General features: G+C 43.8%; 6 protein-coding genes across 6 annotated transcripts; 4 read left to right on the forward strand and 2 right to left on the reverse strand.

Annotated features, from left to right (window-relative positions):
* Positions 1-755: 755 nt before the first annotated feature.
* LOC136425984 (mucin-13-like) lies at positions 756-4,637 on the reverse strand. Its single transcript, XM_066414899.1, has 8 exons — positions 3,863-4,637; positions 3,559-3,635; positions 3,121-3,185; positions 2,818-2,978; positions 2,345-2,451; positions 1,729-1,917; positions 1,199-1,321; positions 756-999 (listed from the first exon to the last, which is right to left on the reverse strand). The coding sequence occupies exons 1-8, from the start codon at positions 4,635-4,637 to the stop codon at positions 904-906; spliced, it is 1,593 nt and encodes a 530-aa protein (XP_066270996.1). The 3' UTR covers positions 756-903.
* On the forward strand, positions 4,636-6,466 carry LOC136425985 (clumping factor A-like). The gene is made up of 2 exons (XM_066414900.1): positions 4,636-6,300; positions 6,461-6,466. The coding sequence occupies exons 1-2, from the start codon at positions 4,636-4,638 to the stop codon at positions 6,464-6,466; spliced, it is 1,671 nt and encodes a 556-aa protein (XP_066270997.1).
* A 104-nt stretch (positions 6,467-6,570) lies between these two features.
* Positions 6,571-8,199, reverse strand: LOC136425986 (autotransporter CRAC-like). The gene is made up of 2 exons (XM_066414901.1): positions 8,112-8,199; positions 6,571-8,069 (listed from the first exon to the last, which is right to left on the reverse strand). Exons 1-2 carry the CDS (start codon positions 8,197-8,199, stop codon positions 6,571-6,573), a joined length of 1,587 nt encoding a protein of 528 aa, XP_066270998.1.
* Positions 8,200-8,454: 255 nt separating this feature from the next.
* On the forward strand, positions 8,455-10,455 carry LOC136425118 (clumping factor A-like). The gene has a single exon (XM_066413916.1). It carries the CDS (start codon positions 8,455-8,457, stop codon positions 10,453-10,455), a length of 2,001 nt encoding a protein of 666 aa, XP_066270013.1.
* Positions 10,456-10,458: 3 nt separating this feature from the next.
* On the forward strand, positions 10,459-12,111 carry LOC136425119 (clumping factor A-like). The gene has a single exon (XM_066413917.1). The coding sequence runs from the start codon at positions 10,459-10,461 to the stop codon at positions 12,109-12,111; it is 1,653 nt and encodes a 550-aa protein (XP_066270014.1).
* Positions 12,112-12,114: 3 nt separating this feature from the next.
* LOC136425121 (clumping factor A-like) lies at positions 12,115-14,032 on the forward strand. Its single transcript, XM_066413918.1, has 2 exons — positions 12,115-13,962; positions 14,015-14,032. The coding sequence occupies exons 1-2, from the start codon at positions 12,115-12,117 to the stop codon at positions 14,030-14,032; spliced, it is 1,866 nt and encodes a 621-aa protein (XP_066270015.1).
* The last annotated feature ends 3,991 nt before the right edge of the window (positions 14,033-18,023 follow it).

Here is an 18,023-nt window from a genome sequence, read left to right on the forward strand (position 1 = left end):
GTGGGGAAAATCGTGACCGTTTTATCATATGCCCCGTTTTTCGTCCGTTGGTTGGGAGAGCGGACGAAAAACGGGGCATATGATAAAACGGTCACGATCTTCCCACCAACATCTGCTTGGAGAGTACACATGCCCGACTGTATCAAGAATGCCCTCAGTTTGCGATTGTACGACGATCGTACGACTTATGTGACCGCGCCCTATTTTATTAAAAAGAACAAGATCATAAAAATTTTGCTAAAAATGCGGCTAAAGCGAACTATTCTTTTTGAAACAATGCTTGACTATATGTAAATAAACTACTCAGAGACGAAAAGAGCCAAAGAGATCTAGAGACTCAGCGTAACTACCAGGACCTTCATTGACATAGCAATCTGTACCTGAAACGTTCTCCCGGTTTAAGATATCAGTGACAGCGGCCTCAAGTCCTTTAAGATACATGTCTATCGCTAATTTCTCCAAGATAGTTCCAAGAACTTTATGTTTTGGTAACTGCGGTTTGGTGTACTATACAGAGCTTTATAGACTATCTATGGTCATTGACTATGTCTAACATTCAGTGGCTATTGCTCACTTAGTCTATAGCATGCTGTACAAAAATGTAGTGTACTGTATCTACTATTCTTTGTATTTAAACATGGTGATACCGACTTTTATTTTTTTTCAACATTCTTGAGATACCTAAAAGAGAGAGCAGGGGAGTCTTTTTTCATCTTTGTGCTTTTGAAAGAAAAAATCATAAACTGTTATAACTCGTAATACAGATATGATCTGTTGTCTTTACCGCAAAGAAAAAGAAAGAGTGAGAATTTAGTACGCAATGGTCAGTCCCTCCTTTTGGCTTACAAATAACACGGTCTTAAAAGTATCCTAAGAGATTGCACTGCTCTTGAGCAGCCCTGCTCAGAGACCTGTCTCGTTGTTTTCCGGTTCGACAGTGATCCTTGTCTCCTCTACACAGTGGTCGTCGACTTGACCTCCGCCTTCCCCGAGGCCGCCCTGTAAACAATAACAACAACAACAGCAAAATATTAATGGCACATAGTCAAGAAAAGAACAACGGTATGTGTTGTTAATGTGAAATGTAATAAACAAATTAAAACGAAAACCAAAAACAAAGGTATAAGATATATCAAATCATTTCTGATAATGTCAGCCATTGGAACATTTTTAGATAGTATAAGATAATGGCACTTACCGACGAGGGCATCTCTTTCATGACGATAATTTCGTCATGTGTCTTCCCAAACGTCTTCATATGCATCTTGGTCTCCTCGACACTCTGGTCGTCGACTTGCCTTCCGCCATTGTTGTGGCCGTCCTGTAAACAACAACAAAAACAAAAGACGAATGGCACATAATCAAGTAAAACAATGGTATCAGATATAACAAATTGGTTCAGATAATGGCAGCCATTAGTAAATTTTCAAATAGCTATATATATAGCTATGCTGGGCTCAGTAACATTTCACCACGGCAGAACTTCACCGGAAGCCTGAGTGCCAGCCTTTTTAGCTTCCGTCCGCTACCCTAGCTCCGCTGCGCTACCCAAGTTCCGCTGCCGGCAGAGCTTGGGTAGCGTACGGAAGCTGAAACGGCTGGCACTCAGGCTACTTCACCGACTGAGGACAGGGCAGAGCGGTGAAGAAGAATCCATTTTTCCCCATGTTGACTGTTGTCATCGCTAGATGTCCCTGTTCAAGGTTCAACACTATATATAGTACTTACCGACGAGGGCATCTCTTTCCTGATGAAAGTGTCGTATTGTGTATTCCTCGTCATCTCCATCTCGACGACACCATCGTTGTTGACGGTAACGCTCAAGACTCTGGCCCGCGGGATGTGATATTTGGTGACGGTACTCGTGTCTCGATATTTGCTGATGTCAAATTTGCCCCGATGACGCCTCCTTCGTATCTTTTGTTAAAAGAGCAGAAATTTATGTTTAACTCGGGGTTTACTTCAACGATTTCTCTGAGATTTTGATTAAGAAAAGCCTTGTATTAGAAAACAATAGCTACACTTAAGTCGTGTAAGGGGGTGCCCCGGGTGCATGTGTGTGTGTGTGTGTTTGTCTGTGTGTGCGACTGTGTGCGAGTATGTGTACGTGTGTGTACATATGTGTGTGCATATGTGTGCTTGTGTGTGCGTTCATGTGTGTGTGAGTGTGCGTGTATGTGTGTGTGTGTATGTGTGTATACGTGTGTGCACGTGTACGTGTACGCGTGTGTGTGTGTACGTGTGTGCGTGTGTGTATGTATGTGTGTGTATGTGTGTGTATGTATGTACGTGTGTGCACGTGTGCGTGTACGCGCGTGTGTACGTATATGCAACTTTGTCTTACCAAAACGACAGCACCCACAGCACCAATGACGAAGACAACGCCGACAACGATGAGGGCGATCCCCCACCCAGGAAACGTGTTATCCTGTGGTGCACCCGTCTGAGGCTCTACATAAACACAACACCAAGGATGAATGATGAAATATGCCGTACTGTGACTTATCACATTTTAGACAAAAAGTGGATTGAATTTGCCAGTTGTCTATACAGCACCGAACTCACGTATGCTACAACAAGTACAAGATTGCACAACTTGAGAACGGTACTGCACAGACCTACCAATAACGCCGAAGACAAGCCAAAGCACGGAGGTCTTCTGACACCAGCAAAAAAAAAGGAGATTTAAGGGAGCTCACAAGGTGTAGGACGTAGTGGAAATGTAGAAAGACTGACAACTGCAGCATGCCTAAACGACTGCATGAACAACACTGATAAAACTAACATGAAAAAGTGACAAGAGACTGGAAGCTTTACCTGCAACCTGCACAGATTCCTTGTCCACCACTATCCCGGGAAGGAATTCGTTCGACGTCTCGTTGAGTGCCACAAGGAAGGTTTCTCGGACCTCCTCTGGGGTCACTTCGGTTGCTGCGTCTGCAAGGATGACCTCGTAGTCGACAACAACACTTCCGCTTCTGAAGATGTTAGGAAATACCTTTATAGCTTAGTACGGCATATACAAAGATAACGCTTTACTTTACTTTCATTTGGTTGAGATCTATGCAATGATGACCATCATGGTGTGGATGAAGAGGCTAAAACGTAAATGAAACGTACCTGAAGCCAACTATCCGAACCTCCAGTAATAGATCCCCGTACTCCTCTCGGAAAACTGACTCAAGCTACACATTGGAAGCGTCAAGAAGAAATGATTTATTCTCATCAAACACGAACTAAACAGCAAACGAATGCAGGACAAACTAATGATATGCAACAATGACTGTTTTCTATTAATCGTTAAAGAAAGGAATGTATGGATTTTCTAAATATCCTACTCAGGTAGGTTGACAAAGTAGATATTAGTAAATGCTCGTAATACTTTAATCATGCCTCAGATTTATATAGATTGTTTAGTTCAGACCTAGACAGATTTAGACACTAGTCTTCATTTGGACACAGCATGGTTTATCAATAGTATCTATGACTTGTGTTTCATATGAAAGGAAACAAAAATGCACTGTGCCAACTTGATGCAGATTTGTCATAAATACGTACCTTTGTTTGAATGTTACTTTCTAGTTCTTTGTAGACGGGCGAGCTTTTGTTTGTCAGATCACTGCTGAAGTCGGCACCTGGAAGGAAATTGAAAACAAAACGGACAGATGCATCTTTACGCATGGTCGTCATCTTTGAAAATGGATGCTTAAATAATTCAAAGCAATAACATATCTCACTAATTACCATTGGAAGCGATATGTCTATATAGTTTGTTCGTCACATAACTACATTTTATCATGCAAAGATATTGCACGTGCAATGCATATATTATTTTATTTCAACTACAATTAAGAATACGTACCATGGCTGATTTTGAATGTGGCTTCGAAAACTCGTTGACCTTCTGTGACAGTTTTAGCGGTTGTAAGTGTGGAGGCTTCTGGGATAGCTGCTCCTGTAGGAGAAATGGCATTGGTTGTCCCAGCAGGGGTTGTACGCTGCTGATCGGTTGTGGCCATAGTTGTAGGCTGATCTGTTGTGACCGTACTTGTAGGCTGAGTTGTAGTTGCCGTAGTTGTAGGCTGATCTGTTGTAACCGCAGTTGTAGGCTGATGAGTTGTAGGCTTATCTGTTGTGACCGTAGTTGTAGGCTGAGCTGTAGTTGCTGTAGTTGTAGTTTGATCTGTTGTGGCCGTAGAAGTTGGCTGATCTGTTGTGGCCGTAGTTGTAGGCTGATCTGTTGTGGCCGTAGTTGTAGGCTGATCTATTGTGACCGTAGTTGCAGGCTGATCTGTTGTGACCGAAGTCGTAGGCTGATCTGTTGTGGTCGTAGTTGTAGTTTGATCTATTGTGACCGAAGTTGTAGGCAGGACTGTTGTGACCGTAGTTGTAGGCTGATCTGTTGTTGCCGTAGTTGTAGGCTGATCTGTTGTAACTGTAGTTGTAGTTTGATCTGTTGTAGCCGTAGTTGTAGGCTGACCAGTTGTTGCCGTAGTTGTAGGTTCAAGTGTTGTGACCGTAGTTGTTGACTGAGCTGTAGTTGTCGTAGTTGTAGGTTGAACTGTTGTGGCCGCAGTTGTAGGCTGATCTGTTGTTGCCGTAGTTCTTGACGGTTCCATCGATGTAGACTCTGCCATGGATGTTGACAGTTCCATTGATGTAGTCTGTGCCATAGATGTTGACGTGTCCATCGATGTAGACTGTGCCAAAGATGTTGACGGTTCTATCGATGTAGATTCTGCCATGGACGTTGACGGTTCCATCGATGTAGTCTGTGCCATAGATGTTGACGCTTCCATCGATGTAGACACCGCCAGGGATGTAGACGGTTCAATTGATGTAGCCTTTGCCAAAGATGTTGACGTGTCCATCGATGTAGACTGTGCCATAGATGTTGACGTGTCCATCGATGTAGACTGTGCCAAAGATGTTGACGCTTCCATCGAGGTAAACTCTTCCATGGATGTTGACGGTTCCATTGATGTAAACTGTGCCATGGATGTTGACGCTTTCATCGACGTAGACTCTGCTATTGATGTTGACGACTCCATTGATGTTGACGGTTCCATTGATGTAGAATGTGCCATGGACGTTGACGCCTCTATTGAGGTAGACTCTCCTATTGATGTGGATTCTGCCATGGATGTTGACGGTTCCATTGATGTAGTCTGTGCCATGGATGTTGACGTTTCAATTGATGTAGACTCTACCATGGATGTTGACGCTTCCATTGATGTAGTCTGTGCCATGAATGTTGACGGTTCCATTGATGCAGTCTGTGGCATGGATGTTGACGCTTTATTTGATGAAGACTCTGCCATGGATGTTGACGGTTCCATTGATGTAGTGTCTGCCATGGATGAAGACCCTTCGACCGATGTGGATTCTCCCATTGGTGTAGACTCTGTCATAGATGAAACCTCTGTCATTGATATTGACGGTTCCATTGATGGCATCTGTGCCATAGATGTTGACGCTTCTATTGATGTTGAATGCGCTGTTGATGTTGACGCTTCCATTGATGTAGACTCTGCCATTGATGTTGACATGTCCATCGATGTAGACTGTGCCAAAGATGTTGACGGTTCCATGGAAGTAGACCGTGCCTTGTATGTTGACGGTTCCATTGATGTAGTCTGTACCATAGATGTTGACGGTTCCATTGATGTGGTCTGTGCCATAGATGTTGACGCTTCAATTGATGTAGACTCTGCCATCAATGTTGATGATTCCATCGATGTGGTCTGTGCCATAGATGTTGACGCTTCAATTGATGTAGACTCTGCCATGGATGTTGATGCTTCCATCGATGTAGACTCTGCCATGGATGTAGACGGTTCAAATGATGTAGCCTTTGCCATAGATGTTGACGTGTCCATCAATGTAGAATGTGCCAAATATGTTGACGGTTCCATTGATGTAGTTTGTGCCAAGGATGTTGACGGTTCAATATATGTAGCCTGTGCCATGGATGTTGACGCTTCAATTGATGTAGACTCTGCCATGGATGTTGACAGTTCCACTGATGTAGTTTGTTCCATAGATGTTGACGTGTCCATCGATGTAGACTGTACCACCAAAGATGTTGACGGTTCCATCGACGTAGACTCTTCCGTGGATGTTGACGGTTCCATCGAGGTAAACTCTTCCATGGATGTTGACGGTTCCCTTGATGTAGTCTGTGCCATAGATGTTGACGCTTCCATCGACGTAGACTCTGCTATTGATGTTGACGGTTCCATTGATGTTGACGGTTCCATTGATGTAGAATGTGCCATGGACGTTGACGCCTCTATTAAGGTAGACTCTCCTATCGATGTAGTCTGTGCCATTGATGTTGACCGTTCCATTGATGTAGTCTGTGCCATGGATGTTGACGTTTCAATTGATGTAGACTCTACCATGGATGTTGACACTTCCATTGATGTAGTCAGTGCCAAGGATGTTGACGTTTCCATAGATGTAGTCTGTGCCATGGATGTTGACGCTTCAATTGATGTAGACTCTGCCATGGATGTAGACCCTTCGACCGATGTGGACTCTGCCATTAATGTAGATTCTCCCATTGATCTAGACTCTGTCATAAATGAAACCTCTGTCATTGATATTGACGGTTCCATTGATGGCGTCTGTGCCATAGATGTTGACGCTTCCATAGATGTTGAATGCGCTGTTGATGTTGACGCTTCCATAGATGTTGACGTGTCCATCGATGTAGACTGTTCCAAAGATGTTGACGGTTCCATGGAAGTAGACTGTGCCATGTATGTTGACGGTTCCATAGATGTAGACTCTCCCAAAGATGTTGACGTGTCCATCGATGTAGACTGTGCCAAAGATTTTGATGGTTCCATTGATGTTGACGCTTCCATTGATGTAGTCTGTGCCATAGATGTTGACGCCTCCATAGATGTAGTCAGTGCCAGCGATGTTGACGGTTTCATTGATGTAGTCTCTGCCATGGATGTAGACCCTTCGACCGATGTAGACTCTGCCAATGATGTAGACTCTCCCATTGATGTAGACTCTGTCACAGATGAAGCCTCTGTCATAAATTTTGACGGTTCGATTGATGACGTTTGTGCAATAGATGTTGACGCTTCCATTGATGTTGAATATGCTATTGATACTAACGCTTCCATTGATGTAGACTCTACCATAGATGTTGACGGCTCCATTGATGTAGACTGTGCTATTGATGTTGACCCTTTCATAGATGTAGCCTCTGCCATTGATGCTGACGGTTCCATTGATGTAGTCTGTGCCATAGATGTTGATGCTTCGATAGATGTTGACGTGTCCATCGATGTAGAATGTGCCAAAGATGTTGACGGTTCCATCGATGTAGACTGTGCCAAAGATGTTGAGGGTTCCATCGATGTAGACTCTGCCATGGATGTTGACGCTTCCATTGATGTAGTCAGTGCCATAGATGTTGACGGTTCCATTGATGTAGTCTGTGCCATAGATGTTGACGGTTCCATAGATGTAGTCTCTGCCATGGATGTTGACGGTTCCGTTGATGTAGTCAGTGCCATAGATGTTGACGGTTCGATAGATGTAGTCCCTGCCATGGATGTTGACGGTTTCATTGATGTAGTCTGTGCCATGGGTGTTGACGGTTCCGTTGATGTAGTCTCTGCCATGGATGTAGACCCTTCGACCGATGTAAACTCTGCCATTAATGTAGATCCTCCCATTGATGTGGACTCTCTCATAGATGAAACATCTGTCATTGATGTTGACAGATCCATTGATGTAGAATGTGCCATAGATGATGACGCTCCCATTGATGTTGAATGTGCTATTAGTGTTGACGCTTCCATTGATGTGGACTCTGCCATAGACGTTGACGGTTCCATTGATGTAGTCTGTGCCATAGATGTTGACGCGTCCATAGATGTAGACTTTGCCATGGATGTTGACGCTTCCATCGACGTAGACTCTGCAATTGATGTTGACGGTTCCATTGATGTAGACTCTTCCATAGATGTAGCCTGTGCCATGGATGTTGACGCTTCCATAGATGTAGTTAGTGCCATGGATGTTGACGGTTCCATTGATGTAGTCTGTGCCATGGATGTTGACGCTTCAATTGATGCTGACTCTGCCATGGATGTTGACGGTTCCATTGATGTAGTCTGTGCCATAGATGTTGACGGTTCCATTGATGTAGTCTGTGCCATAGATGTAGACCATTCGACCGATATAGACTCTGCCATAGATGTAGATTCTCCCAATGATGTAGACTCTGTCATAGATGAAACCTCTGTCATTGATGTTGAAGGTTTCATTGATGACGTCTGAGTCATAGATGTTGACGCTTCCATTGCTGTTGAATGTGCTATAGATGTTGACGCTTCAATCGATGTAGACTCTGCCATAGATGTTGACGGTTCCATTGATGTAAACTGTGCAATTGATGTTGACCCTTCCATAGATGTAGCCTCTGCCATGGAAGTTGACGGTTCCATCGATGTAGTCTGTGCCATAGATGTTGACGCTTCTATGGATGTGGACTCCGCCATAGATGTAGACGGTTTAAATGATGTAGCCTTTGCCTTAGATGTTAACGTGTCCATCGATGTAGACTGTGCCAAAGATGTTGACGGTTCCATCGATGTAGACTCTGCCATAGAAGTTGACGTTTCCATCGATGTAGACTCCGCCAGGGATATAGACGGTTCGAATGATGTAGCCTTTCCCATAGACGTTGACGTGCCCATCGATGAAGACTGTGCCAAAGATTTGGACGGCTCCATCGATGTGGACTCTACCATGGATGTTGACGGTTCCATTGATGTAGTCTGTGCCATAGATATTGACGCTTCCATCGATGTAGACTCTGCCATAGATGTTGACGTAGCCTTTGCCATAGATGTTGACGTGTCCATCGATGTAGACTTTGCCAAAGATGTTGACGGTTCCGTCGATGTAGACTCTGCCATGGATGTTGACGCTTCCATTGACGTAGACTCTGCTATTGATGTTGCCGGCTCCATTGATGTAGACTCTCCCATTGAAGTAGCTTGTGCCATGGATGTTGACGATTTCATTGATGTAGTCTGTGCCATGGATGTTGACACTTCAATTGATGTAGACTCTGCCATGGATGTTGACTGCTCCATTGATGTAGTCTGTGCCATTGATGTTGACGGTTCCATTGATGTAGACTGTGCCATAGATGTTGACGGCTCCATTGATGTAGTCTGTGCCATGGATGTAGACCCTTCGACCGATGTAGACTCCGCCATTGGTGTTGACGCTCCCATAGATGTATTGTCTGACATAGATGTTGACGCTTCAATAGATGTAGTCTGTGCCATAGATGTTGACGCTTCCATAGATGTAGACTCTGCCATAGATGTAGTCTTTGCCATGGATGTTGATGGTTCCTTTGATGTAGTCTGTGCCGTGGATGTTGACGCTTTCATAGATGTAGACTCCGCCATGGATGTTGACGCTTCCATCGACGTAGACTCTGCTATTGATGTTGGCGGTTCCATTGATGTAGGCTCTCCCATTGATGTAGAATGTGCCATGGATGTTGACGGTTCCATTGATGTAGTCTCTGTCATGGATGTTGACCCTTCCATAGATGTAGTCATTGCCATGGATGTTGACGGTTCCGTTGGTGTAGACTGTGCCATAGATGTTGACGGTTCCATAGATGTAGACTGTGCCATGGATGTTGACGCTTCCATCGACGTAGACTCTGCTATTGATGTTGACGGCTCCATGGATGTAGACTCTCCCATAGATGTAGTCTGTGCCATAGATGTTGACGGTTCCATAGATGTAGACTGTGCCATGGATGTTGACGCGTCCATCGACGTAGACTCTGCTATTGATGTTGACGGCTCCATTGATGTAGATTCTCCCATAGATGAAGAATGGGCCATGGATGTTGACGACTCCATTGATGTAGACTCTCCCATCGGTGTAGACTCGGCCATTGATGTTGACGCTTCAATTGATGTAGACTCTCTCTTGGATGTTGATGGTTCCATTGATGTAGTCCGTGCCATAGATGTTGACCCTTTCATAGATGTAGTCAGTGCAATGGATGTTGACGGTTCCATTGATGTAGTCTGTGCCATGGATGTTGACGGTTCCATTGATGAAGACTGTGCCATGGATGTTGACGGCTCCATTGATGTAGTCTGTGCCATGGATGAAGACACTTCGACCGATGTAGACTCTGCCATTGGTGTTGACGCTCCCATAGATGTATTCTCTGCCATAGACGTTGACACTTCAATAGATTTAGTCTTTTCCATAGATGTAGTCTTTGCCATGGATGTTGCCGGTTCCTTTGATGTAGTCTTTGCCATGGATGTTGACGCTTCCATAGATGTAGACTCCGCCATGGATGTTGACCCCTCCATCGACGTAGACTCTGCTATTGATGTTGACAGTTCCATTGATGAAGACTCTCCCATTGATATAGAATGAGCCATGGATGTTGACGGTTCCATTGATGTAGTCTGTGTCATGGATGTTGACGCTTCCATAGATATAGTCAGTCCCATGGATGTTGGCGGTTCCATTGATGTAGTTTGTGCCATAGACGTTGATGCTTCCATAGATGTAGACTGTGCCATGGATGTTGACGCTTCCATCGACGTAGACTCTGCTATTGATGTTGACGGCTCCATGGATGTAGACTCTCCCATTGATGTAGCTTGTGCCATGGATGTTGACGATTTCATTGATGTAATCTGTGCCATGGATGTTGACACTTCAATTGATGTAGACTCTGCCATGGATGTTGACTGTTCCATTGATGTAGTCTGTGCCATTGATGTTGACGGTTCCATTGATGTAGACTGTGCCATAGATGTTGACGGCTCCATTGATGTAGTCTGTGCCATGGATGTAGACCCTTCGACCGATGTAGACTCCGCCATTGGTGTTGACGCTCCCATAGATGTATTGTCTGACATAGATGTTGACGCTTCAATAGATGTAGTCTGTGCCATAGATGTTGACGCTTCCATAGATGTAGACTCTGCCATAAATGTAGTCTTTGCCATGGATGTTGATGGTTCCTTTGATGTAGTCTGTGCCATGGATGTTGACGCTTTCATAGATGTAGACTCCGCCATGGATGTTGACGCTTCCATCGACGTAGACTCTGCTATTGATGTTGGCGGCTCCATTGATGTAGGCTCTCCCATTGATGTAGAATGTGCCATGGATGTTGACGGTTCCATTGATGTAGTCTCTGTCATGGATGTTGACCATTCCATAGATGTAGTCATTGCCATGGATGTTGACGGTTCCGTTGGTGTAGTCTGTGCCATAGATGTTGACGGTTCCATAGATGTAGACTGTGCCATGGATGTTGACGCTTCCATCGACGTAGACTCTGCTATTGATGTTGACGGCTCCATGGATGTAGACTCTCCCATAGATGTAGTCTGTGCCATAGATGTTGACGGTTCCATAGATGTAGACTGTGCCATGGATGTTGACGCGTCCATCGACGTAGACTCTGCTATTGATGTTGACGGCTCCATTGATGTAGATTCTCCCATAGATGAAGAATGGGCCATGGATGTTGACGACTCCATTGATGTAGACTCTCCCATCGGTGTAGACTCGGCCATTGATGTGGACGCTTCAATTGATGTAGACTCTCTCTTGGATGTTGATGGTTCCATTGATGTAGTCCGTGCCATATATGTTGACCCTTTCATAGATGTAGTCAGTGCAATGGATGTTGACGGTTCTATTGATGTAGTCTGTGCCATGGATGTTGACGGTTCCATTGATGAAGATAGTGCCATGGATGTTGACGGCTCCATTGATGTAGTTTGTGCCATGGATGAAGACACTTCGACCGATGTAGACTCTGCCATTGGTGTTGACGCTCCCATAGATGTATTCTCTGCCATAGACGTTGACGCTTCAATAGATTTAGTCTTTTCCATAGATGTAGTCTTTGCCATGGATGTTGCCGGTTCCTTTGATGTAGTCTTTGCCGTGGATGTTGACGCTTCCATAGATGTAGACTCCGCCATGGACGTTGACCCTTCCATCGACGTAGACTCTGCTATTGATGTTGACAGTTCCATTGATGTAGACTCTCCCATTGATATAGAATGAGCCATGGATGTTGACGGTTCCATTGATGTAGTCTGTGTCATGGATGTTGACGCTTCCATAGATATAGTCAGTCCCATGGATGTTGGCGGTTCCATTGATGTAGTTTGTGCCATAGACGTTGACGCTTCCATAGATGTAGACTGTGCCATGGATGTTGACGCTTCCATCGACGTAGACTCTGCTATTGATGTTGACGGCTCCATGGATGTAGACTCTCCCATAGATGTAGTCTGTGCCATGGATGTTGACGCCTCCATTGATGTAGACTCTCCCATTGGTGTAGACTCTGCCATTGATGTTGACGGTTCCATTGATGTAGACTCTGTCATAGATGTAGGCTGTGCCATGGATGTTGACGGTTCCATTGATGTAGTCTGTGCCGTAGATGTTGACGCTTCCATAGATGTAGACTGTGCCATGGATGTTGACGCTTCTATCGAAGTAGACTCTGCTATTGATGTTGACGGCTCCATTGATGTAGACTCTGCCATAGATGTAGGCTGTGCCATGGATGTTGACGGTTCCATTGATGTAGTCTGTGCCATAGATGTTGACGCTTCCATAGATGTAGACTCTGCCATGGATGTTGACGTAGCCTTTGCCATAGATGTTGACGTGTCCATCGATGTAGACTGTGCCAAAGATGTTGACGGTTCCATCGATGTAGACTCTGCCAAGGATGTTGACGCTTCCATTGACGTAGACTCTGCTAATGATGTTGACGGCTCCATTAATGTAGACTCTCCCATTGATGTAGCTTGTGCCATGGATGTTGACGGTTCCATTGATGTAGTCTGTGCCATTGATGTTGACGGTTCCATTGATTTAGACTGTGCCATGGATGTTGACGGCTCCATTGATGTAGTCTGTGCCATGGATGTAGACCCTTCGACCGATGTAGACTCCGCCATTGGTGTTGACGCTCCCATAGATGTATTGTCTGACATAGATGTTGACGCTTCAATAGATGTAGTCTGTGCCATAGATGTTGACGCTTCCATAGATGTAGACTCTGCCATAGATGTAGTCTTTGCCATGGATGTTGATGGTTCCTTTGATGTAGTCTGTGCCGTGGATGTTGACGCTTTCATAGATGTAGACTCCGCCATGGATGTTGACGCTTCCATCGACGTAGACTCTGCTATTGATGTTGGCGGTACCATTGATTTAGACTCTCCCATTGATGTAGAATGTGCCATGGATGTTGACGGTTCCATTGATGTAGTCTCTGTCATGGATGTTGACCCTTCCATAGATGTAGTCATTGCCATGGAGGTTGACGGTTCCGTTGATGTAGTCTGTGCCATAGATGTTGACGGTTCCATAGATGAAGACTGTGCCATGGATGTTGACGCTTCCATCGACGTAGACTCTGCTATTGATGCTGACGGCTCCATGGATATAGACTCTCCCATAGATGTAGTCTGTGCCATAGATGTTGACGGTTCCATAGATGTAGACTCTGCCATGGATGTTGACGCTTCCATCGACGTAGACTCTGCTATTGATGTTGACGGCTCCATTGATGTAGACTCTCCCATAGATGAAGAATGGGCCATGGATGTTGACGACTCCATTGATGTAGACTTTCCCATCGGTGTAGACTCGGCCATTGATGTGGACGCTTCAATTGATGTAGACTCTGCCTTGGATGTTGATGGTTCCATTGATGTAGTCTGTGCCATGGATGTTGACCCTTTCATAGATGTAGTCAGTGCAATGGATGTTGACGGTTCTATTGATGTAGTCTGTGCCATGGATGTTGACGGTTCCATTGATGAAGATAGTGCCATGGATGTTGACGGCTCCATTGATGTAGTCTGTGCCATGGATGAAGACACTTCGACCGATGTAGACTCTGCCATTGGTGTTGACGCTCTCATAGATGTATTCTCTGCCATAGATGTTGACGCTTCAATAGATTTAGTCTTTTCCATCGATGTAGTCTTTGCCATGGATGTTGCCGGTTCCTTTGATGTAGTCTGTGCCGTGGATGTTGACGCTTCCATAGATGTAGACTCCGCCATGGACGTTGACCCTTCCATCGACGTAGACTCTGCTATTGATGTTGACAGTTCCATTGATGTAGACGCTCCCATTGATGTAGAATGAGCCATGGATGTTGACGGTTCCATTGATGTAGTCTGTGTCATGGATGTTGACGCTTCCATAGATATTGTCAGTGCCATGGATGTTGACGGTTCCATTGATGTATTTTGTGCCATAGACGTTGACGCTTCCATAGATGTAGACTGTGCCATGGATGTTGACGCTTCCATCGACGTAGACTCTGCTATTGATGTTGACGGCTCCATGGATGTAGACTCTCCCATAGATGTAGTCTGTGCCATGGATGTTGACGCCTCCATTGATGTAGACTCTCCCATTGGCGTAGACTCTGCCATTGATGTTGACGGTTCCATTGATGTAGACTCTGTCATAGATGTAGGCTGTGCCATGGATGTTAACGGTTCCATTGATGTAGTCTGTGCCATAGATGTTGACGCTTCCATAGATGTAGACTGTGCCATGGATGTTGACGCTTCCATCGACGTAGACTCTGCTATTGATGTTGACGGCTCCATTGATGTAGACTCTGCCATAGATGTAGGCTGTGCCATGGATGTTGACGTTTCCATTGATGTAGTCTGTGCCATAGATGTTGACGCTTCCATAGATGAATACTCTGCCATGGATGTTGACGTAGCCTTTGCCATAGATGTTGACGTGTCCATCGATGTAGACTCTGCCAAGGATCTTGACGCTTCCATTGACGTAGACTCTGCTATTGATGTTGACGGCTCCATTGATGTAGACTCTCCCATTGATGTTGACGGTTCCATTGATGTAGACTCTGCCATAGATGTAGACTGTGCCAAAGATGTTGACGGTTCCATCGATGTAGACTCTGCCAAGGATGTTGACGCTTCCATTGACGTAGACTCTGCTATTGATGTTGACGGCTCCATTGATGTAGACTCTCCCATTGATGTTGACGGTTCCATTGATGTAGACTCTGCCATAGATGTAGGCTGTGCCATGGATGTTGACGGTTCCATTGATGTTGTCTGTGCCATAGATGTTGACGCTTCCATAGATGTAGACTGTGCCATGGATGTTGACGCTTCCATCGACGTAGGCTCTGCTATTGATGTTGACGGCTCCATTGATGTAGACTCTCCCGTTGATGTAGAATGGGCCATGGATGTTGACGCCTCCATTGATGTAGACTCTCCCATCGGTGTAGACTCGGCCATTGATGTTGACGGTTCCATTGATGTAGACTCTCCCATAGATGTAGTCTGTGCCATGGGTGTTGACGCTTCAATTGATGTAGACTTTGCCTTGGATGTTGATGGTTCCATTGATGTAGTCTGTGCCATGGATGTTGACCCTTTCATAGATATAGTCAGTGCAATGGATGTTGACGGTTCCATTGATGTAGTCTGTGCAATAGATGTTGACGTCTCCATTGATGTAGTCTGTGCCATGGATGTAGACCCTTCGACCGATTTAGACTCTGCCATTGGTGTTGACGCTCCCATAGATGTATTGTCTGCCATAGATGTTGACGCTTCAATAGATGTATTCTCTGACATGGATGTTGACGCTTCCATAGATGTAGACTCTGCCCTAGATGTAGTCTTTGCCATGGATGTTGACGGTTCTTTTGATTTAGTCTGTGCCGTGGATGTTGACGCTTCGACCGATGTAGACTTTGCCGTTGATGTTGAAGCTTCAATTGATGTAGACTTTGTCATTGTCATTGATGTTGACGTTGTGCTAGCCATTGATTGGACACACAGTATACCGAACATTGCAGACACCATTAAAAGTGAAGCATATTGTATTTTTGAAGTGGAGATCACTGTAGGCATTTTGCTAAAACGAAGAAAAAATCAAATTGAGTAGAAATCCTACTTTCACGTTAAGAAATGTGAAAATGATATTATGGGCTAAGGGCCGTTGTCAAATGATCATACCCTAAAACGTTTGATATAACCACTCACATTTCCAATACAATAATGGTGTCTTTCTGTTTACCATATTTGTTTAGTTTAATTAAGGGCAGTAGTAATAAAAATTCCAGTAAAATAATGTGCGTAACATAAGAGAAGGATGGAACTGAATTTTAGAACAACATACGTGTGTATACATTTTTTTCATAAAACTTTTTGTAAACATGGAATTTGTTCAGCTCAACAAGGATCCCTGACAACTTCAATATCTTCTTAATAAGATTTATTGTGTCAGGGTGTTTTAACTGTTTATTACGATAACAATTCTAGGTCGATATAACTTCCCTGTTAAATATATCTAGAAACACACACAAAAGTAATGATTTGTACGTAAATATGGCAATTTGCTTGAAAGGTGCCACTATATAGGCCCGGAACCCTTGTTTTACTGTAGTTTTGATGGCTCTGCCATGCATGTTGCAAGCCACCTTTTCAGGCTTTCTGGGTGGCGCTGGAATTTATTTTGAGGGGGGGGGGGGTCTCTCTGATTCAAAATTTAAACTTGTCGGGGCCAGGTTCTTTTTATAGGGAAATCGTCTTTCTCTTTTTGTACATACATGTATATTGTACCTACTCGAGGGACGTTTTTGGCTAAATCTTAAAGTAATCAGTAACCACATAAAGCAAATATAACATGTTCCTTGTGGCAGACGTTATTAGAAAATCGTTTTATAGTATGTGTAGTTTTAGCCGAAGCATTTTAACAATAATTCTTCACTTATCAATATCATTTTTATACATACCACGCAGATAAAGTTGCCTATGACACCAATGACACCAATATACCAATGTTCCTATTACCTCTAATCACAATAAGTATTATTGAATGAACATAGTCGTTTGAACAAATTTATCATAGTTGATAATTCTATATCGATATTGATCAGAAGGTTCTCTATTTTGTACAAACGCCAGGCTTTTGCAATAATGAATTTAGTTAAGATGGTATAATTACATCAGGAAACGGTATATCACTGTTGACACAAGCCCTTTAAGTTAGTACGTGTGTTAATACATATTAAAAGAACGTTCAGAGACAGTAGATATTACTCCAAAAACTGTACATATCTCTAGCTTCATCTTATACTTCATACCAGTAGTCTTTATAGAGTAGATTACGTTCTAGAAATGCTGTACAAGTTGCCGTACGTCATATACGTATCTCATCAAATTGTTGAGCAATAATATTATCTGCATGCTATTGAAAGTTAGATAAAATCCGTAAACAAACGTTTCTGCTTACCATAAAGTGTTCAAAACGAGGAGGAGAGTGACGGAAATGTCTTATTTCTGCAACCGCTAACGGAAAACTATTCACTGCGTGTCACTTATACGAACCACTCCCAAAATCCCATATATAATACATTTTCCACATCGCCCAGCCAATAACGTGTCAGTTGTGTACGTTTGTATCCTGTTGGAATAACTCGCAGATGACTCACTATTGTTTTACATGTTGTAGTACAGTAGTAGAGTGGTCACTCGCAGTGCAATGGCGTGCTCTGTAAATAATCCATGACAAAAACAGGCTAATAAAATGTCAGAACAGGTGAATCTACGTGTCAAAGTTAGTGAATCAGTCACTTGAAGAACTGGCCATGGCGTATGGGTCTATCACAGTGGACAAATGTCACCTTGAGGCCTTTGAAACTGTTAGCATAAAGTTACATGAAGTTTAGAAATATTGTTGTCGATTTTGCTAATCTGTCTTATGATACGTAACTTAATGTCCTTTTTAGGTAGGTATGACTTTTCCGTGGCACAATGAATTAATTCAAACTCTAGGAGAGGTAGCTGATCCTTTGAGAATCAAAACGTCTTCTTTGTCACAGGTTGCTAGTTCTCTTGCAAGAGAGAAGAGCGAGGTAAAAATCCTCCTGTTAAGTAAGCAAA

This window comes from Branchiostoma lanceolatum, chromosome 19, assembly GCF_035083965.1.
Source record: "Branchiostoma lanceolatum isolate klBraLanc5 chromosome 19, klBraLanc5.hap2, whole genome shotgun sequence".
NCBI classification, from domain to species: Eukaryota; Metazoa; Chordata; class Leptocardii; order Amphioxiformes; family Branchiostomatidae; genus Branchiostoma; species Branchiostoma lanceolatum.